This window comes from Sceloporus undulatus, chromosome 5 (assembly GCF_019175285.1).
Source record: "Sceloporus undulatus isolate JIND9_A2432 ecotype Alabama chromosome 5, SceUnd_v1.1, whole genome shotgun sequence".
NCBI lineage: Eukaryota > Metazoa > Chordata > Lepidosauria > Squamata > Phrynosomatidae > Sceloporus > Sceloporus undulatus.
In genome coordinates, this window is record NC_056526.1 from 122445403 (window position 1) to 122471171 (window position 25769).

The window sequence follows — 25769 nt, forward strand, 5'->3', positions numbered from 1 at the left end:
ATGCTGCTGATGTTGTTTGTTTGTTTTTCGTTTATTGTATGCTACCTTATTGGTTTTAATTATAAAATAAATAATATGGTGAGACTAGGGAGACATTGTCAAAAGAGAGAATTAAAGTCATTTTTAAGAGGAAGATATTTTTCTGATTCATACCATTTTGCATCTGGAGATGGATAACCTCTGAAAATCACAGGAATTTTAGCTGGTTCACTCACTTTTGTCTCCACCAAAGATGGCATTCTTCCAAAAGATAAGAAAGGCTTTTCTGAAAGGATTTTGAAAGACAACAAGCATTTGAGACAATTTAATTTTTTGTACTCTTTGCAGAAAGACATGCTTTCTTTATGGTTATAAACACAAGCAAACAGCATCTCACCAAAAAAACAACAGTGACTTCAGATTGAGTCTCCCTTATCCAAAAGGACTGGATACAGATGTAATTTGGATTTCAGATTTTGGGGAGGGGGGATTTTGGAATACCTGTATTTATATATATGAACAGAATAAGATATCTTTGATCCAAGGAACGGGAACTCTTACTAATTCAGGTGTATGCGAAATATAAATGAATTTCATGTTATACTTTAGTCCCATCTCAAATATTCACTAGAATAGTGACTGCAGAGAAGAAGTTAGAAGATGACTAGGATTGGAAAGGGCAGCTATGAAAGAACTGATCCTAAAGAGATCCTAAGTGAGGATAGTTTAAGCCATTGTATTCTCCATCACCATGTATGGATGTGAGAACTGGACAGTGAAGAAAGCCGATAGAAGGGAAATCAGTTTTGGATTTTGGAATATTTCAGATTTTGGAATTTTGGATAAGGAAAACTCAACCTGTATATGGCCATGCTTTACTCTGAACCAAAAGCAGTCACAAATGGATGACAATGCCATACAGTATATGATATAGGGGAGCAATACAGGAACTTTTAAAGAACAGTGGGCTCTTGGTATTCGATGGGGTTTAGTTCCAGGAACCACCAGCACCACTGCCACTCCCATAGATACCAAAATCTATGGATGCTCAAGTCCCATTAAATACAATGTAACATGTTTGCTTCTTTGAATTTATATTTTTGAATTGGATCAAGGTTTGCTTGACTATTTTCAAGCCATGGATGGTTGAATCTGTGGTTAAAGAATCTGGGGATACAGAGGGGCAACAGTATATCCTAAGAAACAAATTTAAACAAGCAAGGAGACGTGAAAGTGCTGGCAGTAATGGCAGCCACGTGTAGTACAATTTTATACAGGTCTACTCAGATGTAATTGAGTTATAAACTGCATGCTATGTTGTTCCTAGCTCATTTCTCCCTCAGTTACAAAGCACTGCCCTTGAAAATGAGAAAGTGTATATTTATTTTATAAATAATGATTTAAAAAGAAACTGAAGAAACCTTTGTGCTTCAGTCTGATAACCGTTTTGATTTGCTGTCTTGTCACAGGTATCAAACAGAAGGAAATCCTGAAATGTGCCTTACCATAAATTATAACATTGATACTATTTTTCTTAGTCATTTGACTGCTGGAGGCTGTGCACCTGTATTGACCTCTATCATTTAAGTTCACATGGTCTATGATGAGAGTGCTGACAAACTTCTTCACTTCTTTACTAGGCAATGTCACTCCATCCCTGATTGTAACATGCTTTTTCTGTAACAGAATTAAAAACAATTCATTCCAATCTCACCCTTTCAGATTCGCTGCCCCCACATATATGGATTTTTGCTAAGTTGATTAAAGAGGACAGAGGACAAGGCTCATCCAAATACCAGCCTGAAATATCCTCTCACTTAATTACAATAAGGTTAAAATATGGTACAACTAAAATCTGAAAGACAGAAAAGTTTAAAAACAATTCAGCTAGCTATATTAAAGCACTTATTATTTTAAACAGTATAAAATGATTTTAAGTCACAAGAAGCATTATTAACAGGAAAGAAAGAATAGAAGCTGTTATAATCTGATTCATAATCGGTATGAAAGATATCATATGAGAAAGCATGTCAAGGAATATTAACAACTTTTCTGCACTTGTAACGTTCTGTGGGTCATATTTGCAAGACAAATGAATAGGGGGAAAAACTGATCAGTGCAGCAGAGACACTAAAAGTTATACCTGCAGAATAATCAATTTACCTGCACAACTCCAAAATAACATGAAACCTGTTCTCATTTAAAATCTTGGATGTATATATATGTAAACAAGGTGTCTTAGTTCAGAAGGCTGCAGCTTAACAGAATTTATAAGATATCCTCCTCCCAAGCACCTCCACTGCCTAATGGGACACAGTAGAGATCTTATGAACCACTCAGAATACATGGATTAATTATTGAAATTCTAGTCACTTTCACTCTTACAGCCTTTTGCTCTTTTCTTTACCTAGTTTCCAATTGTGCATCATGGATCCAGTCACTCACAGGAACTGCTGGCTACCACTGGAAAAGGAATATTTCTTGATCCAGAGGCAGACATGGGTCATGAAGCAACATGTGATATGTCAGAGGCTGTTTCTGACAGTCTAGTCAAGAACCTGGGAGAGAAGTCATTTTTTGGATTATCCCCAGAATCCACCAGCTATACTGTCTTGGGAAGGCCTGGGAGAAATAGTCCAAATGAGAAATTTTTCCAGGCTTAGTTGTTCCTAGCCTGGTCCCATAGGCACATACTGCTGATGTCAGGGAGTAGTTTAAGCTAATCGGCATCTCCATTTTTGCATGGTAGTAACTAAGGTACAAACAGCCAACATGGTGTAGTGGTTTGATCATTGGACTACAAGTGGAAATCAAGATATGATTCCCCACTCAGCCATGGAAACCCACTGGGTTATCTTGAGTCAATTACACACTCTCAGCCCCATTCCGTGATAGGTTTGCTTTTGGATCTTCATATGTCAAAAATGACTTAAAACACACACAACAACATCAAAGGCAGTGCAGGTATTTTATTTCTCTCTCCATTGCCATGTGGCAAGAGCCAGAATTTCCTAGCAGCATAGAGTTACAATGGTTGGTGCTCATCACCATCACCACCACCACACACTTGTCTACTCAAATCTGATGATACTCATCCAGAATGTTTAATTCTTATCTATCCATTGCCGGACATTAAAATTAAAAATCCCTGGGCTTCAGTCCAAAAGGTCTTTCTTTAAAAAGGAAGGCTACCTTGCTTGCTGATGCCTTCTTCGATGGGTAGTCCCATTCAAACACAATCCCCACATTCAGCTCGGTCCTTACAGTACAATTGAGAGCCAATTTCTCTCCTGCTGCCAGCTCTACATTGTGCGACGGGCTCATTGCGAGATCATGGATTTTATATCCTAGGTGAAGATAAATTAAAAAATGCACAACAATTTATACAGAGACAACATAGACTAAAGCAGACCATCCATTGGGTTGAACTGCAACTCCCATTATCCCCACCTTACACATCCACTGGGTGTGTTACATTGATAGGAGTTGCAGTTCAGCATATCTGGAGTGTTGGATTGGAAAGGATGGAATGAAGCAAAAATGATAATCACAATAGTGAAGTGTCTGATAAATGAGTGATTTGAAGTGGATCTGTCAAGCAAGAAGAAAAGCTGAAAAATCAAACTTTTCACTCAAGTTAACAGTGTTATTTAGAATTATATTTGCATAAGCTACTTCAGCTAGTTGTATAAATGAGATAAGAAGCTACAGGGTGCTGAAGAGCCCTCCACTGGAACCTGCTCAATTAAAAACATTTCCAGCCACCTCTCTAGTTTCACAGATATCAGTAGAGATTACCTAGAGCTTGGGAAAGTATTCTCCAGGCCCATCTTTGCAATCATACAGGCTTGGGAATCTGATAGACTGATTCATAAACATTTTAAAAAGAGATTCTAAATATGCTTTTGAGAACACAGTCTTTTAAGAACATTCATGTCAAAGACAGATGTAAGTGCTAGAAGAAACTTTATCAATGTATACAATCTCCCCAAGGTCTAATTTAGCATATCTTAATTTGTTCACATCACAAAGCCTTTTCTTCAGGGTTGAAAAACTGAAAATAACAGGAGAACCATCTAGAGCCAGAATGAGCTCTCAGAATGAGCTCTCTATCTGGGATGGCTTGGAGGAACAGAGATGTCAGCTGATGCATAGGATCCTAGACCTGAGCTGTAGTTTTGCTTTCAAAACCCTCTACAATTGTGCTTTAAGAACATCAACTCTTGCAATGTCTGAGGTCTTTCTTTCTTCATTTTTGTACTATATAACTCCTAGAATTTGTCAGCCAGCATGGCTTTTGGTTTATGATGAATTATGGGAGTTATAATCCAAAAAAGAACTTTTCCAAGGCTGAAAATCTGTATGTTGGAATATTGGTCTGCCACACAGCTGCAAGGTAGTGAGATTTTATGTGAAGAAGTATGACATGAGAGTGGGTTCTTCAGATGCCTGCTCTTTCCCCTTCTCTTTCACTTGTTTGCCTATGTGTGTTTTTTTTCTGACTGGATGGCTACCTGTCTTGAAGCCCAGTCACAAGCAAAGCAGCTGGAGGATGTGGATTCAGGGGAAGTGTTCAACATCCTTTTCACACCTATTGTCCCTTGGACTGAAATTGCCACCACCTTACTTGCTTTGCAGCTGGAAGGCATCAACATTGGGCTGGCCTTACAACAGGCAGAATGAGGTAACTGCCTCATGTAGCAGAGTATGCCACCCTTTCTCTGCCTAAGAAAGGAGAGGCTAGCTTTGCACAGGATAGGGGCAGATCGAGCTCAAAAGTCACTTTTCTCTCGCTAATAGAGTTGAAATCTTCTTCCCAAACATTTGTGGACTATCACTTCCTTAGTTAAGTTTAAGTCAGAACTAAAGCTTTTCAGCTTACAGCTTGATTTTGACAGATAAGTACAGTTGGCCCTTCCCTTATGCAGGGGATCCGTTCCAGACCCCACTGTGTAAGGAAAAAAGCGCATAAACTTAGCTCGTTCCCATGGCGCACACCCAGTGCACCCCATTGCTTCTTCCAGGATGCAGGAGAAGTCTTTGCGGCACAGCTTCCAGCGTATGCTGAAAGCTGTGTATGGCGCACCCACATATGTCGCGAGCACACTGTATGTATTAGTGTATATTGTTTTTATAGCCCACTGTTTTAGAATTATTTTAATGTTAAGTTGTTATTTTATAATTTTGTTGCTTTTTGATTTTAGATTGAATGCCACATGCAGATTTTTATGTGTGTATTGTTGGATGACTGTGTAAATCACTGTGTAAAACTTACAGCGCTATATAAAGAAACTTTAATAATAATAATAATAATAATAATAATAATAAATTTTATTACATGTATTTTAAAGCATGCATAATGGATTTTATGCCTTGTGTATTTTGTATTTTGTTGTATGTCACCCTCAAGTGCAAGAAGGATCGTATCCCATCATCACCAAACAAGTACATAATGTGAGAATAAGCTGCATTAATATCAAAATGCTTTAAATGGAAAGGTAAAAGAAATAGTATTTGAATAAAGATGGGAACACATTGCTTCTCAAAACCATCTAGACCTATATGATCCATACAGTTGCAATGCCCTTCCTTCCATTATGTTAAACAAAACTACAACAAGAAGGAAAACGCTCACAGATAGTAATATATATCTTACCTAAAATCACCACAATATACATCCGAGATTGGTAACTTTCACCATCAATCTTAGCTTTGCAGTAGACGATGCCAACATCGCTGACCAAGCTGGTGGGAATGGTGAAACCTTTCTGACTATCCCAGGTTATCGCTTTACCATCAGGCACGAACACTTTGTCTGGATACTTCTACAAGAATATCACAATAACCATTGGTAATGTTCTCAATCTTTTTTAAAAGAAGCTATGAAGGGACGCCCTCCTCCTCCCAATGTAGAAAATATATTATGTCAATGCAATAATAAGTACAGCTGAAACACTACCAAATAACATTCTGCTTTGTCTTACCGTATAGAGTGAAACATTCAGATTTGATGTGGACCCGAGGCAGGGTATCACCACAGTTTTGTTTCCAGTTATATAGATAGCACCCAGTTGTTCACTAGCTGATGTCACAAATGGAGATCGATAATCTGGAAGGTCTGTAAAATCTGCAAGATTTAAATAAACACCACTAGTTTGCAAGAACCTCCTTTAAAAAAAAACACCAGAAGACAAATAGGAATGCAAATGAGCCATTTGATTATGATAGGTTAGAATCTTTCCATGGAACTTGTAATAGGTTGAAACCCAATGGGACAATACACTGGTGCAATAATGTGGCACTTAGGAAAGGACCTAAATACCCTAAAGGCACTAGATCCCATCTGATCTTGGAAGCTAAGCAGGGTCAGCCTGTTTGGATGGGAAACCATGAACAAATTCTAGGTTCTATAGGCTATCAGAGAAAGGAATTGGCAAAATCATGCCTGAGTATTCCTTGCCTAATAAAACCCTATGAAATTTATGGAGTTTCATAAACTGACAGGCAACTTGATGACAACAAGTGATACACAGAAGAAGAGGGGAGGATTTCTTGGAAGAAAGTGAAACTGACTAGAGGCTCATAAGGATAAAAACAAAATATTGTTGGTGAGCTGCTTTGAGAAAAAATATTTTTAAAGCAGGGATGGTCTTTCTCATCTTGCTAGACTCCATCTTTCATGAGTCTCAGCCAAAATGCCCAATGATAAGGGATTAGGGGAGTTGCACTCCAACAAATCAAAGAACATCAGGAAAGAAAATATGTATGGTATCATAATATTTATTTCCTAATAACACATCAAAACTACAAAACATAAATCCTAACTCAATTTCCATAAATTAGAGAGGTAAAACCATACACACAAACACACATACACACGCACACAAACTATTCCAGCTCACTTATGAAAGTTTTGCCTGACCCATACTACCAAAGATTTAGAAATATTTCATAATGCGCATAAATCGCTGCAGATACAAATGCTTTGAGCAAGCCAATATTTAATAAGGGGCCTACAAACAATTGAAGTCGAAACTAACTTTGTTTTTTTCTCTGAATAATAATAATAATAATAATAATAATAATACATTTCTTTATATCCCACTCCTCCGAATGATCAAAGCAGAAACAACAGATGTTCTGTAAAAGCCCAATATATTTCAACAAACTCTGGTTTCAATGTGGTTGATGGGGTTGCCAGTTCAGGGCTGTCCGAGGCCATGGGTTTCTGGGCCAAAACCTGAAATGTAGGACTGGCCCCTGGTGATGTCATTAAGTGTTACACATTAATATCAACCAGAGTTGCTCACAGCCTATCATTCATTCACACACACACACACACACACACACACACACACACACCATATTCTCCTGTTTGGAAATGAAAAGTTAAACGGGACTGTTCCCAGGTTGTTAGTGAAATGCATGGATTATGCCTTCTCACTTAGAGAGGCAGGATAAGAAATATTTAAAGTAGCCTACTGGCTTCTAGCCAGAAGGCAGATGCAGAGCAAAGTGGAGGACAAACCTTGAAGCCACTCTGGCTGGGAGGGATGGAGGAAGCTAAGAGAACACAGAGTCTTTGCAAGTTGCAGTAACAAATTAATAAATCCTTCCAAACTGCAGCAAATAGCTGCTCTGGTAACTAAACAAGAGCTCTGCACACAGTCCTTTTCTTGTGTCTGAAGCTGAACCCACCAAAACTGGAGAATTTGCACCCTTGTTGCCTGCTTGGAAATTACCAATGAAAACAGGAATCTCAAGATTTAGAGATTCCTAGAGAGAACGTATTAATCAAAACCATATATAATCACAGCCACAAAAGTCAAAGCCACATATGTGGAGGGCCAACTGTATATTCTCACCAACACCACTGTTTCTTTCCTTGCAACGTTGCCCTTTGTATTAGGCAAACATTTATATCACTCTGATACTAATAGAGATGCAGAAATAAAAGTATTGCCTAATATCATCTGTTTGTACAGTGCCATACAGAACCAAATTCCAAGGAACTGTTGCCAGGGACTACATCATAGCTTATGAATATCGCCTCTTGGTAGTAAAACCGAGCATACACATAATCTGCAAGATATTTCACATTGTGCAGCATAAGAAACTGCAACTGATGCTTGAATGGCCACACAGTAGTATACATGTTTTCTTTTTCCTCTGCCAAAACGCAAGGTGTGTGAACTGACTCTTGGGTTTATTTGCAGCAAGAATGAGATTTGCTTTGGCCAGCAGAATGAACAGAGATCTGATTCCAGCCATGATCTAGCTTTTCCCTACCACAACATTCTGTTCAGCTGCAATTCTTCCAGCTTCTGGTGCTAGGTACCAAAGAGCTCAATACATTTTACTATGCAAAGCTTCAAATACCCACTATCTTCCACAAAAGCAAAAAGTCTGTACCAATATGAGCAAAGACGTTTCTTCTTTCACAAAAGATAATGGGCATGCATAGGCCCTTTGCAGCACTATCTTACACCATAACTGGAAATAATTCATTTACAAAGTTAGAAATACGGTAACTCCCTTTTCTTCAATGGAAGAAAAAAATAGTATAAGATTGCTGTCTTTATCTTTTGTTTCCCAACGCATTATCGGGAAAAGAGCTTTACTGCAGTAAACTCTTACCTTGTACATAAATATAAACACTTGACACTGTATGGTTGTCTTGGTAAAAGCACTTGTAGGCCCCCGTGTCATTGCCTTTTACTTGAGTTAGTGTAAGGATTTTACAGTAGACATTGTCTGTACAGTCAGTCACTGTCACACGATTTTCAAAACTTGTTTGATTGTTAGGCCAAAGCCATTCCAAGGCTCTTTCACCACTAAAGGGGAAGCGGAGAGGTGTAAGGATACAAAAGTAATACTTTAAGGATATTCTCACATTGTAAGGAAAGTGTTCATTAATTGATAAACCACCACATCAGTCTCTTGTGCATCTGAATGAGCCATCACAAACCAACAGTTAAAATGACCTCCAGTAAACTAGTTCAATGTTCAAAGTTATGACAGCCCAATGATTGGAACTAGATATCTCCTTTCACTTTCAGAATATCCAGTGCTCCTGTCCTTGTGGTACAGTAGTCTCAGGAGCTGTAACTATATTTTCTCACTTTTGCAGAGGTCATACCAACCCACCCCAATAAATCCACTCTAAACATGGTTTCTGATTCCAGTTTAACATTCCTCATTGATGTCAATACAAACATCAAACCAAACCAGTTAAATTTATCTAACCACAGTTAAAAGTGCTCAGTTAAAAGAGTGGTCATGTCTTTAAACCTGGGTACTGATATATCAAAACTAACTGGGGAGGGGAGTCAAATATATATTTTGCATATGGGTTCATTACAAACTATGGCTACCCCTGGGAGGAAGAGCTGTCTTCTTAATTCTTCACATTTTCCATTATGAAAGCATTCAAGGAAGACACAAATGAATAAATATTTATACCAAGTCTCATATATAATCATATATAATCTCGCAGATATAAATATAAATAAAAGTTTATGTAAAATATATCAGGTGCATACATATATGCATGCATGCATACACTAAAATCTTCCATCCTTTCAATATTTGCAAGAAAACAATCACAATATGGTTCTTCTTTTTCTTTTTTTAGATACTTCAGTTTTACATAACTGAGGCAAGAGCCATTTGGCTTAGTTTGACACTTTGGGATTTTCTACATTTTCTTCGCTGACATTCTTTTTTTCTATGTAACTGTCTATTGTATGCCTATGATAACCAAGGAAGTCGAATAATAAAGGAATTACTATCATCTCAGTGCTTCCTCCTTACCTGCAAGTAATCTGTAGTGTATCATTTTCAGCAATAGTAATAAGAGGTTTTTGAGTGCTAAGTAATGGTGGATCCAGTGAAACAGGGGAGCCTGCAAAATATAAAAGGAAAGTCAATTGACATGTTGAAGAATAGCTGCTCAACAGAGAGGTTACATCAAATCACACATAACTTTCTTGTATAGTTAAGTGAGTGTATACATTCATGATGCATGCTCAGTTAAGATATGCAAAGAGGAATGCCACAGTTGGATACCCTGCTATAGGAGTTGTGCAGTTTATGGGTTAAATTATGAAGGATAAAACATGTCCTTTCACATATCATGCCAGAGTTTGCGAGCTCTGTCATAACAGGAAGAATGGGCAGATGGTCAGCCAGCAACTCAGTCCTGCAATTCATAATGCTAGGGTGGAGTTCCTGTTTTGTTGCATTGCAAACTTCAAGGTCTAACGAAAGGATATGGGTCACTGAAATAAAGTCAACTTAACTTTACATGATGATCTAATTCACGCAGGAAAAACTGATTTTTGCTTAAAAGCCCTCTTTTTAACATAATCATAATCTACCTATGCTTCAAATTCTTTACCTTTGCTCAGAATTACTCTGAATGGTTTATACTCTTTTTTATACTTCAGTGTATTTTTATGCAATATACTGCACTTATGTTATACATATTTTATACACTTTCCCTTACAAAACAACCAAGTTTGGGTACAGTTAAAGAAAATAACTAAAACCAAGTAAATGTTGTGAAGCAACAAGAAAACAAAATGTCAGATTAAAAGGGAATTTTTAAAAATGTGTATTTTAGACATCTACCTTGTATTATTTTAAATCATGGGGCAACTTCTCATCTCTGTACTAAAACTCCAAAACACACTGTCAATGCACTACAAATTTACTGCTATTGCACTGCTACTGCCAATGAACCTTGGCAGTAACTACAACAGGTAACTGAGTGCTCTATAGGAGAAGACAGAAAGAAGGCAAACAGAGGAGGAAGCACCGGGAAAATTAAGTCTGAGCAACATAATAATGTGATTTTAGTAGAAGAAGTGCAATGCAGCAGTTGTAGAAAAATATTTCTGGGGTTTTTCATAATGTTCATGTATTGCCCACCATGATTTAAGCTTTGTGCATCAATGACCTGGAAGCTGCTATTATACAGCAAAAGGAAGACTCCTGGGCAAAACAGGTGTATCCAAAGAAGTTTAAAAGTTTGAAACTGTCTGTTAGGGTTTGAATAGAAACAATGGCTTCCAGTTCCATTGCAGATGGTAATGAACTCAAAACTAGTGCATTGAATTGAATTATCTTAGCGCTTATGTTGTTGTTGTTTTTTAAAAAAACAGAAGAAATAAAGTATCCTTTCCCTAATAAAATTCTATGTCATTTTTAGGGCATTTCTGCAGGAATAACATGTTTGCTGTAGCTCACTCCCCTATTATTTTCATGGAAGCTTTTGACTTTGTGGCAAGGAGCAAGGAGCAACATGGAGTGTGACAATCACCAAAGAATGTGATGCCCAGTGTTGCCAATTTCCAGGGAATTCCCTGGTTTCTGGGTAATAAAAAGCCATTCTGGGTAATTTCCGAGTATTAAAATTATGGGGAATTTTTGGGGAATTAAACTTTCCCGTTGGGTAATGCTTTCCGTTTATGGGGAATTATACCTTCCCATTCGGTCCCACCCCTTTAGGTCCCTGTGACCCTGTCCCAGTCAAATTTTCCAAGAGGCTGATGGGAATTGTAGTCCTGTCCATCTGTTTGCCCATCCAAAGTAGAAGAACTTAAGATACATCCCCAGCCAGCCAGGCCATGCATGAGGCCAGGCCCAGACTAATCTATCCAATCCATCACACTCAGCAGCCTTAGCCAATCGCTGCTCTCGCCTCCTCCTGATTGGCCATCCAATCCTGCCCTTCTTCAGTCTGCTCTCTCAGATGCATTTCGATACAATAATAATAATAATTCCATTGTAGAGTAATCTTGTAGCCTCTTTGAGACTCCCTACAAGAAAAGAGTTGGCTGAATGAGCATTCCTAAACTTAAGTCCACTTCCTCAGGTGCATTTTTAATAGAGCTCTTGTAGCCTCTTGGAAACTCCCTGCAAGAAAGGAGCTGGCAGAATGAGCTTTCCTAGACCTAAGTCCACTTCCTCAGATTTTTGTGGGTTTTTCGAGCTATGTGGCCATGTTCTAGCAGAGTTTCTTCCTGATGTTTCACCAGCATCTGTGGCTGGCATCTTCAGAACACAGAGGGACTTATTTCTCAGCAGGATATATAGGATTGCAGATTTCAAGCTGCACAACATGAGAAACGTATAAGTGGCAGACATATGCTCAGATAAATAGGTAAGATGGGAGGGAGAAGAGTGCTTCAGACAAGTCATCAGACAAAGATGGGATTGGTGCATATAACCCAGCATCCTGTTTTCTTAATGTCCCATCCAAATAATTATCTGACCCTTTCTTTCTCTTAAAGCCTTTAGGCTGGTAGTTATCATTGCACAGATATGTTTTCCTCCCAATATGAGTTTTCCTGGAATTTCCATCCTTTTGCAAGTATCAAACAGCTATGTCATCCACTACAATACTTGAGCACCTCTTCAGTATTGGCGACAAGGCCACAGTGAATAAAAGGCACAGATTCTCTGGCTGACAACCTGATTCTTCTGAGGCAGGGCTATATGTTATGATGGAATCAAATATTACACTTTTGGGAAAGAGATCTTGCTGTTGGAGTGTTTCTCTTAAAAAACAAACCTGAGACTGGTCATGCGGAGTGCTGTTGATGGGGGACAGGGACACGGTGGTCTGGCTTAGGGTTTATATTTGTAGATAAAGATTTTTGTTTCCTGCATTCTTCCTGTGTGTTTGTATTTATTTTTAAACCCACTCACTCCCTTTCAATGGACAGGTGGGTTTTCAAACATTTATACAGGCTCTTCCTTTTCTTCTAAGTTCAAAACCGGGAGAGGGGAGACGGAGTAACATGGAGGTTTTAAGGTACCAACAATACACTGAAGTTCTAAGAGGAGTGAGTGGAGGTGACCCCATCAGTATAATTCAAGGAATTAAAGGCTTGGCAAATAAAGACAATCAGTCAATGAATAACATAATGAAAAATACAAAACATAAAAAAGAAAGAACAGGTACAACAATTTTCAAAATGATATTTACTTTTCACAAAAAGATAAAAAAGTATTGGAAAAACCTAGTTCTTTTTATCTGGTCATCTTTCCTTGAAAAATGAGGAACACAATAGTGGCCAGAAGGTAGCTCTGGATCCACTGTAGATCTCTGGGTGATTTCAGAAACTCAGGAAATGATTTGTGTGTCTTCTAAAGGTTTAAGAACAGCAGCAACAGAACAACTCTTCCAGTCCTCTAAATTTTACTATGGAAATGAAGAAAACTTCACACACACACACACCCCTCCTGTGCATTCTGTTCAGTTATGCTACTTCAAACAAATACATGGGCTCTGAAATATTTCACTCCAAGGGTGTGCCTTTTATACCAGGCTCCGGTTAATGGACCTCAGGATTGTAATACAAAAACAAAGTTGACCCCATCGGCCTGACTTCTTCTCACCCCTACTCTGCAGTTTGCAACCGGGAAACTTTGGGATGGGAACAAAACAAGAACAAAGAGAAATGTATTTGGTCCTTGTTTTCATGGGTTAGATCATCACACAGACACTTGTTAGCCCACCAAAATGAGGAGCTATTCTCTTTCATACACAATGCTTACTATATTTCGTTATTAGCTGCACAACAATTAGAACAGTGTCAATAGACAAACACTGGTTCTTCATCTTTCATAGTAAAGCACCAGAAACAGTCTGAAAGAATCTTGTAACCCTTCAGGCCATTGGCAGCAGGCATGGTCTGCTATTTCCATACAATGCCTCCCATCTCATTAGCACAGATAATACTTGAAATGCAATTGCTAAGGAATAGGCCTACTCTATCAATGGAATTTACATTAAATGTTGATTTGACAAGTTCCCCATTGATTTAATTGATCTACTCTAGTTAGGATTAATTGATCTACTCTAGGCAATGTGTTTAGGCTACTTATAGCCACAGAAGCTGTGCCACACAAATCCCCCTTGAAAGTTAAGTATGCTACTTTAGCTTTTTGATGATGGAATGGTAGTCCTAGTTCAAGTGCCCAATAAATTTACTGGGATGGTATTTACAGTATTTGTCTTAATAGGTTTAGTTCTGGTTGTTTGTTATATATTTTACTTCTGAACTTTGTTGGTTATTTTACATTTATTCAGTTAGATCATCATAGCCGATCTGAGAGTTTTTGTGGCTGAAGAGTGGTGTATAAATAAATCATGTTAATGTTTTCACATATACAAAGAAGTACCAGAATCATCCAGACTTTTCCAACTTGGCAGTTTGAGCACTGGACTATGATTTTGGAGGGGTTCAAATCCCAGCTGGGCCATATAAACCTGACCTGGGGCAAGTTACACTCTCTCAGCTTCAGAGGTTGCCAATGGCAAGCCCCCTCTGGAGAAACTCACCAGGAAGAAACCCCATGATAGGTTCACCTTAGGGTTGGTAACAGCTTGACGGCACACAACAACAAACCAACAACAACAAGTCCCACTAGACCCAGAAAGCTCAGGGTACAGTCAACACGCCTGGGAGCCCTTGGGTGGAGAAGGCTGGGTCCTACACAGCTGATAGGAGTTGAACTCTTGATCTTAGATCATACAATTTATCTTTCTTCCATGCACATCATTGCTGAGTAGGGAAAACATGTCAGGTATAAGAAGACTGAGCCAGAGAGGTGTAGTGCTTTCAGTGTTGGACAAGGACCCTGGGACCCAATCTTTACTCAACCATGGAAACTCAGTGGCTGACCTTGGGAAAGTCGCACTCTCTCAGCCTCAGAGGATGGACAAAACGTGCCAAGAAAACACTGTGATGAGTTTGCCTTTGGGTGGCCAGACGTTAAAAGTGTCTTGGAGGCACACAACAACAACAACAGCAACAACAACAGGACCAGGAGGAGGCCAGGGAGGGCGTCCTGTCGAACCTCCCTTCCACAGTCCCTGAGGAAGGCTGGGGTAGATCCCTTCCCACCGATCCCTGAATCCCACCGAGTGCAGAAGCCACTTAAGATTTCCCTGACCACTGGGGTGACCAGACTTGGTCCTCCTTTTCCTGGACCTGTCCTCCATTTCAGCCTTCTCTCCAGGAGGCATTCAAAAACGTCTCCCATTTTGAGCAGGACACAGAAGCATGAATTTATATGAGTGTTCTTAGCTTTTATTTTAGAATGTCCTATATATGTGTGTGTGTATATACACACATATATGCACATAAGTATGTGTGTGTGTGTGTGTGTATGTGTGTATCTATCTATGATTTCCTCCTAACCACAAAGGACAAGGCACCACAAAATGTAGGACATTTTACGCGCGCATACACCCACACAGATATCTAAAATGTCCTACAAGGCACCACAAAATGTAGGCCATTTTACATGCGCGCGCGCGCGCACACACACACAAACATATAAAAAATGTCCTACAAAGCCCCACAAAATGTAGGAATGTGTGTGTGTGTGTGTGTGTGTAATGTCCTACAAGGCACAACAAAATGTAAGACATTATATATCCATATCTAAAATGTCCTACAAGGCACCACAAAATGTAGGACTCTGTGTGTGTGTGTGTGCATATATATGTCCTACAGGGCACCACAAAATGTTAAATAAATTTTATATACATATATATATATATATATATATATATAATGTCCTACAATGTACCACAAAAGTTAGGAATATATACATATGTGTGTTTGTATCTATATCGATATCTATATATAATGTCCTACAAGGCACCACAAATGTAGGACAACAATATATATAGTCCTACAAGGCACCACAAAATGTAGGACATTACATGTGATTCCCTCCTAACCCCCAAAGGAGGACAAAGCAACACAAAATGTATAGACTATATAATGCAATCTAGATAAAACATTATTTGCCCTTTGCCCTACATATAATGCCCTACATTTTGTCCTCCTTTGAGGTGAGGAGAACATAACCCTGCCCTCCCCAGACTCCCATCACCAGATCATCCCAGCCCAGGAAAATAAAGACATGCAAGCATCCCCTATTACAGCTGCTGCCTGGCTTACCGGAGTGGACAGTCCCAGGCTCTGCAAGAAAGCAAAGGGCAAGGAGGAGGATGAGCTTTCCTGGGGGTGTCAGCTCCATCTCTCCAAGGAAGGGATCCCCAGAAGTGGTCCAGGGGAAGCAGTCCAGGAGATCGGGCTCCTTCTCCTAGTCCTGCGAGCTGAATCCCTTCTGCCAAGGTTTCCAGCCCTGGAGAGGCACAGCCTGGGCTCTGCAGTGGCTGGGAAAGTGTCAGCAAGCAAGGGCTTCCCAGAGGCAGGCATCTCCCCTCCTGGGGCGGGGTTTCCCAAATCTGGGAGGACCAATCCCTGGCGGCAGCGCTTCTGGGGGAGAGGCCTGAGAGGGGAGGGGGACTGTCAGTCTCAGGGCTCCCAAAATTTAGCTCTAGATCTGGAAGAGATGGCCCTTGGGGTCCCTTCCAGCCTTTGATGTTGTGATGCTAAATGTGAACTAGTTGCAGACTCTCTGCAAATGTTGGACATGTGGAAGATGGAGAGAAATTTAATTCAGTGGGTAGGAATTTTGTATAGGAAGGCAATGCTCCCATTTTGTTCCTCCATGGGTGGATGATGATGATGATGATGATGATGATGATAATAAATTTGTTATTATTATTATTATTATTATTATTATGCTTTATACAAACAATAAAACAGATAAGAGTAAACCTGCCCATGGCATACAATCTAAGAAATAATAGCATAATACATATAAATAATACATAACAATACAGGAAAGGGTTCAACGTACGTGAATTTATTAATTCATAATTTATTTGTACCCCACCTCTCCCAGCGGATCGAGGCGGCTTCCATAGATGCACATAATACAACATAATAACCATTATAAACTAAATGACATAAATGTAAACCCCCTTTATCCTCTTAACACAATCCAAAAAACGTATATATGGTCGACAGTGATAAATACAACACGTGACAAATTATTACAGGAAGGTCATTCAAAATAAGACAAGTTATAATATATGAGAATTCTGCTAAAGATGGTTCAATGGTGCGGGTTTAAATTTATTTTGGAATAATATTGGTGGTTAAATGAAAAGTTAGAGATGTAAACTTTAAGTTAAGTATAGAAAAAAGGAGGTGTATCAGTTAATCTTAAAAGATATAAACTTTAGGTATATACAGAAATACAATATATATATGGAAATATAGATACTACCTTTGCATAAGAATTAGACAGATTGATGATAGATAAAAGAACAAATTCTAAACACAGGAATCTTTTGATTAGTCACTTGGAAGTCTGTAATATTTAATCATATGTACTTTTTGTTTGCTTGCTTTTTTATATGTATATGCATGTGATGTGCGATGTGTTTTCTCTTGTTGTGTCTGTGTGTGTAGGTTGTTTGTATATGATGTATGTACTGTATATTATTGTATGTTTCATTTCAGACATCAATAAAATTTAATTTAAAAAAACGTATATAGGGACTGAACAGACAGGCCAAAATAAAACTGCTTCAGGTAACTTTGGAGGTATGCTGTTTAAATGACGCATGGGTCCTAAGAGGCCAAAAACCACGCCAAAGCCACGCTACAGTCTTAAGGACTGGAGTGCAGCTTTGGCACAGCTTCTGGCCTCTTAAGATGTGTGTGTCATTTAAACAGCACACCTCCAAAGTGAACCAGAGCAGCTTTATTTTGGCCTGTATGTTCAGGCCCATAGATAACAAAAACTCACACATTAATGACATTAAAATCCTTAAAATCCTGGGGATTGTTGATTTATTTATTTATGTATTTATTCATTCATTTTATAACACACACAAACACCACCATTCTCCTGAATGGGGCGTGAAGTGATACAACGTGCATGAATTAAAACAAACAACACAGTAAAGAAAATGAGGGAAAGTAACAAAAGTATGGATCAAAGGAGAGAAGGATAAATAAATTAACTAAGTATATATAGTATACATATACAGTTGTCCCTCCATATTCACTAGGGTTAGAGGCACAAGACCCCCCGTGAATATGGAAAAACCGCAAATAACAACAACGCCTCATTTTTACCTGAGAGGACACCTCTCTAGGAATCTCTAGGTCTTTCAGTGCAACTTTGAGTTAAAGTTGACCATAGAGTTGCACTGGAGGACCTAGAGATTCCTAGAGAGAACATATTAATCAATTCCGTGAATAATCAAATCCGCAAATATCAAAGCCACAAATATGGAGGGATGAGTGTAGTATATTTGTAATATGCAAACAAGATATATATAAAAGCAGCGGAGGTAAGTACAATATATTTGTCTTAGTACTGGAAAAGAGGATCAATAAAGGTATAGCAATTCTAAACCACCGTATTATATGGCAAGGAATAATCCAGGATGACATAACTTTAACTGCCCTGGTTCGATGCTATGGACTTCTGTGAACTGTAGTTTTGTGAGACATTTAGCCTTCTCTGTCAGAGAGCTCTAGGGCCACAACAAACTACAGTTCCCAGAATTCCATAGCATTGAGCCATGGTAGTTAAAGTGGCATCAGCCTGGACTATTTCTGCAGCCCTTGACATTAGATTTCTGAAAAAACAGAAAGCTTGGAGTGGAATGGGTTTTTGTGGGAGATTTATGAGCTCAGTTCTGATTCAGAAAACAAATTTCTGCAATGGGCAAGTGGTCAGCAGTGACCTGGACTGTAACTCAACACTATGGAGTTTATCACATGAAGAAGATTGGGAGTTTATCCTGTGAATATCCTGGACGAATTGTGTAATTAGTTGAAACGATTTCACATGACGTCACACAAAACCTGCCATTAAAGTGGTCACAAAAAAGCATTAATGTGCATCTTTTTACTTTCAGGATTTCAGCAACAATGCATTTCTGATATCATTTGCGCAATTGTGTGTGATAATCAGTCATGTAATTACTCACTTCATTTGCAGGATGCTTTAAATGCACTTTAATCTCTCTTTAATGCAGAAATTAGCCCCAGTGTGTGATAAACTCCAAAGTCTGCTGTCCCAGGTCACTTTTTACATGGCTTATAGTAAACAACAACAACAGAGCACCCAAGCTTAAAGTTCACATATCCTCAATCTAAGACAAAGCTTAGAAAATGTACTTTTTGGACTACAATGCCCATAATCTCTGGAAGAAAACCTAGAAGATTCTGGTAGTTTTCATCCAATAATTTTTTCAAGCTGATCACGTTTTAACTCAAAGACATGGTGTGTTTTGTTTCTTCTGTTTTGTTATCCTCATGCTCTGGGGCAATTCATGGACTGAACAGGGATGTGTGTGTGCGCACGCTCAATGCTACATCTCATGGAGATGACAGTCTATGTGGAAGAAAAGCACAACAATCACCTCCAAGAATGCATCTACACTGTAGAAATAATGAAGTTTTGCACCACTTTGAGTGTCATGGCTCCATCCTACACAATCTTGGGATCTATAATTTTGTGAAGCACCAACACTTTGGCAGAGAAGGCTAAAGACTTTGTAAAACTACAGTTCCCAGGAGCACTTAAAATGATGTCAAACTTCATTATTTCTGCCGGTAGATGTATCCCAAGCCTTCAGTTTCATCAGTACTGGATTCAATGTTTTTTCCCCCAAAACTCTCCTCATGTATTTATGCATACGGCTCCTTGCATCCCATGTTTTCTTTGTACAAAATAAACTGAAAGCAGATTCCATCATTTAAAGAAAAAGCAACAGTACATCTAGTACTAAATGACAAAAAATGAACCACAAATGACAAAACTCCCTCCATCTAGAGGACAGCAGCAATAAAACACCTCAATATAGAAATGAAGCCAGCCAAGAACTTTCTGAATCAGCCATATTTTGGCAAAATGCCTAGCAGAGCAAAGCATCAGGTACTAGGACAGCATGAACTTCCCATGGTGTCTGAACAAATTCTTCCCGAAGTGTTAAAAGTGAATTTATGCAACACTGAATGCCTTGGGAACTGACATTTGATATAATGTTTAAAACAAACCTGTCCCTGTCTCAGATTCTTCACCAAAAGATATTATGGTTCCCTGAAATAGGGAAACCATTCCTCATTGTTGGTTGTAGGCACACTTAACTGGATATTAGCCTCCATGGAACAAGTTTAATAAATTGTGCTCTTTTGTGTGCAGATTTGTTACAATTATAACTGATAAAACATTTTCTTCCTACCACAACATTGAAGGCAATACTTCTGTCAGAGTCAGCCAAAACAATTTGAGCAGCCAGATGCAAAGCTGAAAATGGGATTCCCCATCTTACCTGTCCAAGCCAAGATATGTAGTATGCAAAGCCAATGAAATTACTTTGGTAACATGAAACAAAAAAACAATCCCATAGACACGCCTCTTCAGCCCTATTTTTTTAAACAAAAAAAAAACAGTAATAACCAACTTAATAAGTAATGTTTCCTTCCCTTTAATGATAGCCAAACTCTGCCACCTGAAGCAAGCGCCTCTGTTTGCCTAATGCAAACAAAAGCCGCTTTGATTATCTTGCTACAGAAAAGCTGGATACAAATAAAAGTTTTATTTATTATTATTATTATTATTGTTGTTGTTGTTGTTGTTGTTGTTGTTGTTGTAAGAGTGAGAGTCAGGCAGCCCTACAGATGTCCTTGGACTACAACTCCTGGCTTTTCTCCCTATTGGCTAAGGTGGCAAGTGCAACAGTATCAAGAGGGCTACATGATTCCCATCCTTGGCCTCATGGGAGAGCAAGGGCCTGAACAGACAGGCCAAAATAAAGCTGCTTCGGGTCAATTTGGAAGTGCACTGTTTAAATGATGCATGTATCCTAAGAGGCTGGAAGCTGTGCCAAAGCCATGCTCCAGTCCTAAGGACTGGAGCGCAGCTTTGGTGCAGCTTCTGGCCTCTTAAGATGTGTGTTTCATTTAAACAGCATACTTCCAAAGTGACCCAAAGCAGCTTTATTTTGGCCTGTCTGTTCGAGCCCCTAGTCATATAGAAAGAAAAAGACAGGAAAGTTTGACTCAAAACTGAAACCATTTGCCTTTCACTTTCATATGGTGAAAGTCCCATTTTGAGATAAACTTAAATCACTTATTTTAATGTAAGTTATCTTGCTTAACATTTCTTCCTCTGAGCTGGAAAAGTGATTTTAGAAGAAGAGGAAGAATTAATAGCTGAATCAAGACCAATGTAATATTGCTGCCGGGTGGATCCAACTTAAGACATTTTGCACTCTGAAGCAAAGAACAAGATGGTATCCTGTCTCCTATTCCACATACAGAAGCTGACCAGACCCCACAACTGATTTTTTACTTCAACAGTGCTGATGGAACAGCATTTCTTACTGCACTTGGAGTAGGAGGCTAGGACTGCATCTGCACTGCAGAAATAATGCGGTTTGATATCAGATTAACTGCCATGGCACAATGCTATGGAATTCTGGGAAATTTAGTTTTATGGGATATTTAACCTCTGTCAGAGAACTGTAGTGCCATAATAAACAACAAATCCCAGAATTCCATAGCACTGAGCCATGGTAGTTAAAATGGTGTCAAACCGCATTATTTCTTCAGTACAGATCCAGCCTAGGTCATGAGACAAAAGAAAGGCCACATGGCGCACACACGGCTTTCTCTTGCTATGCCTTGTCACTGCTGCCCAACCCACAGCATCCATTGGGACAATTGCCTTATTATAGTGACTTTTAGTGTCTTTCAGTTTTACACGAGAAATGACTTCTAATGATTCATTGTGCAAATATCAAGCTTGATATCTTATTGAATCCATCAAGTCCCAATAAATAAATAAAAAGAAGGACCTCAGTATTTCCTATTAGCCATACGATATATATTAGCTAGAGTAGAAGTTCACCTTATTTCATTTGTGCGTCTCCTCCTCCCTTTCCTGGCCACGTAAACCAACAAACAAAGGTTCACCAGAAGCTTATGGAAATTGATTCAAAGCCTCTGAGAAAAGGCCTGATATCTTCCAGTCATTTCCCAGGGCACCTCTCCCCCTGTTGCTGCACCAGAGCTGGTCACGACTTCTCTCCCCAGACCTGCCACTGGCACCTCACCGACAGACAGAGTCTGGCTGAAGGAGTCTGGCCAGGGCTGGCAGGAGGCAACAGCGGGGGCAGACATCAGCTACAAGCTGTCTTTTGTTTCCTTAATGGTTAAAAATAACAACAGGCTGGGAAGAGAGAGATCTTGGCACACAAGTCCCTTCTCTTACAGACAACCTTATAATTTCTGCAATAAGAGACCAATAGAAATGGCTTCTCATTTACAATCAATGAGCCCGCTGAACTTTTTAAAAAGGTCTTGAGTATTTTAGGACACAGGGCACCTTTTTCTTATACTATGCTAATTATCTTCCTACTTAATAAAATCATCAGATTGTAAGACTGGAGGTAGAGGGATGGAGAGAGATGAAATTTCCTGCTCTGAAAACAACAACAAAGCAGGAAAGCTAAGTTTTATTATCCTGCAAGCAGGTTCACCACTTTAGACAGATCCTTCACCTTTCATGCTAAAATTTGGAATGGACTTCTTGCTTCACAGACATGGAAGGCAACAGCCACCACTACATTTCTCTCAATGAGTCTAAACAGCCAGAAAAAGTGAGAGAAGTCTCTCCCATTTTTTTTCTTTTTTCAACTGCAGTACTTTATAAAAATATAATGCCTTGAATGGACTGGATTCAACTAGTAGGGTAAAGATTCTGGAGACTCATTTGAATAAAATATGGGAAAGGAGGAGATAGACATATGGTTTTTCTTTCAAGGCAATGGAGTAGATACAAATTAGACCAATTGAAATCACTGGGAATTAAGTTAGTCCTGACTAACTGTATTGATTTCAATGTGTCTACAAGAAATCTGGATACAATCCAATATTCAAAGTTACATTTTGAAGCCTGATGAATATCTGCTTATCTAAGGTCCAGTATATCTAGAGAATACCAAGAAATGGAGACAACTAAGCCTATATGAGAAAAAAGGTTGAGGGTCCCTTATCAGGAATTCTGAAATCTGGAATATTCTAAAATCCAAAATTGTCCACATGGGTAGTTGAGGTAGTGACACTTTTGCTTTCTAATGGTTCAGTGTACACAGACTTTGTTTCATGAACAAAATTATGAAAAAATATTGTGTATAAAATTACCTTCACACTATGTGTATAAGAAACATAAATGAATTTCATGGTTAGACATGGGTCCCACTTCCAAGATATCTCATTGTGTATATGGAAATATTCCAAAATACAAACAACACCAGTCCAAAACGCTTCTGGCCCCAAATATTTTGGATAAGGGACTCAACCTGTATAAATTGCATACATGCATACATACACTTCTGTATATATACTGTAATTCAGAGGGGGAGGAAACCACACCCCCTTCAGTTTCAAGATGATGTTCTTTGTTGGATTATAAACTCAGGTCACGGTTGGATAGGTGATCAGTTTTAGTGAATTTGAATATCAATGCAGACTTGATAATATTGCACAATTCTAGATATTATACATGCAATACAATTGACAACCCCCACTTTTAAAAGTCTTTTCTTCACTCCCCACACCAAGCTGAACAGCTATATGACTCCTAAGAGATAATGACTTTACTAGTGGGAATGAAGTTGCCATCAAGAATCATTGTTTATGGGTAAGAAAATGTTCTCCTGCAGATGGATCCAGATTCAATCCCTGGCAACTCCCATTAAAACTAACAGGAAGCAGAGAGCTGCTTGCAGATAGAAATGACTGAGCAAGCTGGTGCCCTACAGATGTTTTGAATTCTCTTTGCCATCTTTCCTGACCATTGACCATGCTCACTGAGGCTTGTGTATTTTTCAGATTTTGTAAGTAATGAGTCATACCCAACTTGGTAACACAGTTAAATTCCAAAAGTAACATAGCATATGGGAATGACATTGTTTCATTGCTGTAGTGAGTGACTTTACATGCTTTGAAACTACTTTCAGATGTTACTTTTAAAGACATTTTGAAAAGGATTCATCCAACTCTCTTTCTAATCTGATCTACTGTATTCTCATATTAATCTGAACCACATCTGCTGCCACACTGTAGAACTAATATAGTTTGACACCGCTTTAACAGTCATGGCTCCATGCTGTGGAATCCTGGGATTTATGATTTTTGTGGCACCAGAGCTCTCTGACAGAGAAGGCTAAATATCTCACAAAACTCCAAAACCCAGAATTTGATAGCATTGAGCCATGGCAGTTAAAGTGGTGTCAGACTGCATCAGTTCTGCAGTATAGATACAGCCCTGAAAATATATCCGGGGTAGCTGTCCTGGCCATAAAGCAAATTAAACACAAAATAGAAAATCCACAAAAGAGTGGTTTTAAATCTGTAGAAGGTTTTTTTAAAGTAATGAAAATGAAAAAGTCACAGTCAGTACAATAAGTACTGCAGCAGTTACTTTTTAAACATCACAGCACACAATGGCAATGAATTCATTCTATAATACTAAAACACATAACAGGAACATGTTGCTTTAAAAAAAATAAGTTTCTTATGCTTCCATAGCATTCTGGGACATTAAACATAAGCATCCATGAAAGTCATCACCCAAGAGAAACCTACAGGAAGCTAGAGAAGACTTCCTTTTCCTATAGAGCTAGAGCAATGCTCCAAGCCATGTAATTTCCTTTTAACTTTGGCAAAGAATAAATAGTACTTTTAGACCAATCCTATAAAAAATTGTGAAAGTGAAGAATGTGAACAACTGAGAATGCACAAGATACAGTAGCTGGAAAATGGGGTAAAATGATAAAATGTGGTATGTTTTTTAAAATGGACATCAACACATGGAAGAAGAGACATAATGGGTAATCATGCTGATTATGCCATGATATTAAAAGGATTGCCAAAGTTGGGACAACTATATAAAATGTGCTCAAACAGCGGAACCTAACCTGTAGCATATCCCTTCCTTTATTTGTTTCCAAAGTTTCAGACCCAAAGCTTGAATGAGTTTTCCATGCAAAGCTGCGATTAGCATTTCTGCCACAGGATAGATTGTTGTGCTAGCCCTCTGAAGGATTGGCATTGCATATCTCCTTCTGCTCTGACATCTGTTGACCTCCTAGGTGCCAAAAGAGAGACCCAGAACAGTTCAAGGGCTGAAGATAAAGAGAACAGGGCACTTGCTGAGGGAACAGCACTGGAAGGGAGAAGAGGAGAAGCTCCCTATCCTGTTTTTGCTAGTTGGACAGTAGCCCTGCAAAAGATTATATCAATCTTTATTCATCTCTATTATTACAGTCTGTGACCAACACAAAAATTAAAAATCTGAGCATACAAACAATCCCATCAGTTTGCTGCATTTGGAAGTGTAGTCAATCTTATCTGTGTTTTTCTTACTTTTTAAAAAATAACATTATTAGAAACTCTTTCTTTTTGATAGTGCTGGTCATAGACCATAATAATTAATTGTGACTGAGTGGCATAAGATTATATGATTCTGCTCCATATATCTCCCCTCCATCAGTTCTGATAGTTACACCATAATCAGGAGAACTGTATACACCATCCCACCAGTAACATTTCACAGATGGAAACGTAGTAATACATGGCCAAGTAACATCAGAGTGTGGTCAAGATGGAAAATATAATTAATGAGGAAGAACACACAAGCTAGGTGATGTGGCAGCAGTTTGCTTTTGCACCAGTCTACTGGGAAAGACAAGATTCGACCTTCTGCTCTTCCCACAGACTGAATCAAACGCAAACCACTTTTGCATTTTGAACTCCAGCTACATCTAAATGAACCATATAAAATGGTCTCACCTAGTTTTCACAACAAGCTGTCCAAAAGAC

The 25769-nt window shown here is 38.8% G+C and overlaps 1 protein-coding gene across 1 annotated transcript in view; it reads right to left on the reverse strand.

Moving 5' to 3' along the window:
* KDR (kinase insert domain receptor) overlaps positions 1 to 16173 on the reverse strand; it is a 57828-nt gene extending 41655 nt beyond the window's left edge. The window contains exons 1-8 of the mRNA XM_042469508.1: positions 15966 to 16173; positions 9793 to 9883; positions 8617 to 8813; positions 5964 to 6106; positions 5636 to 5804; positions 3172 to 3326; positions 1485 to 1656; positions 154 to 265 (exon numbers count right to left, since the gene is read on the reverse strand). Coding sequence (XP_042325442.1) covers positions 154 to 265; positions 1485 to 1656; positions 3172 to 3326; positions 5636 to 5804; positions 5964 to 6106; positions 8617 to 8813; positions 9793 to 9883; positions 15966 to 16044 — 1118 coding nt within the window. The 5' untranslated portion in view covers positions 16045 to 16173. The remainder of the gene's footprint in view (positions 1 to 153; positions 266 to 1484; positions 1657 to 3171; positions 3327 to 5635; positions 5805 to 5963; positions 6107 to 8616; positions 8814 to 9792; positions 9884 to 15965) is intronic.
* Between the last annotated feature and the right edge of the window lie 9596 nt (positions 16174 to 25769).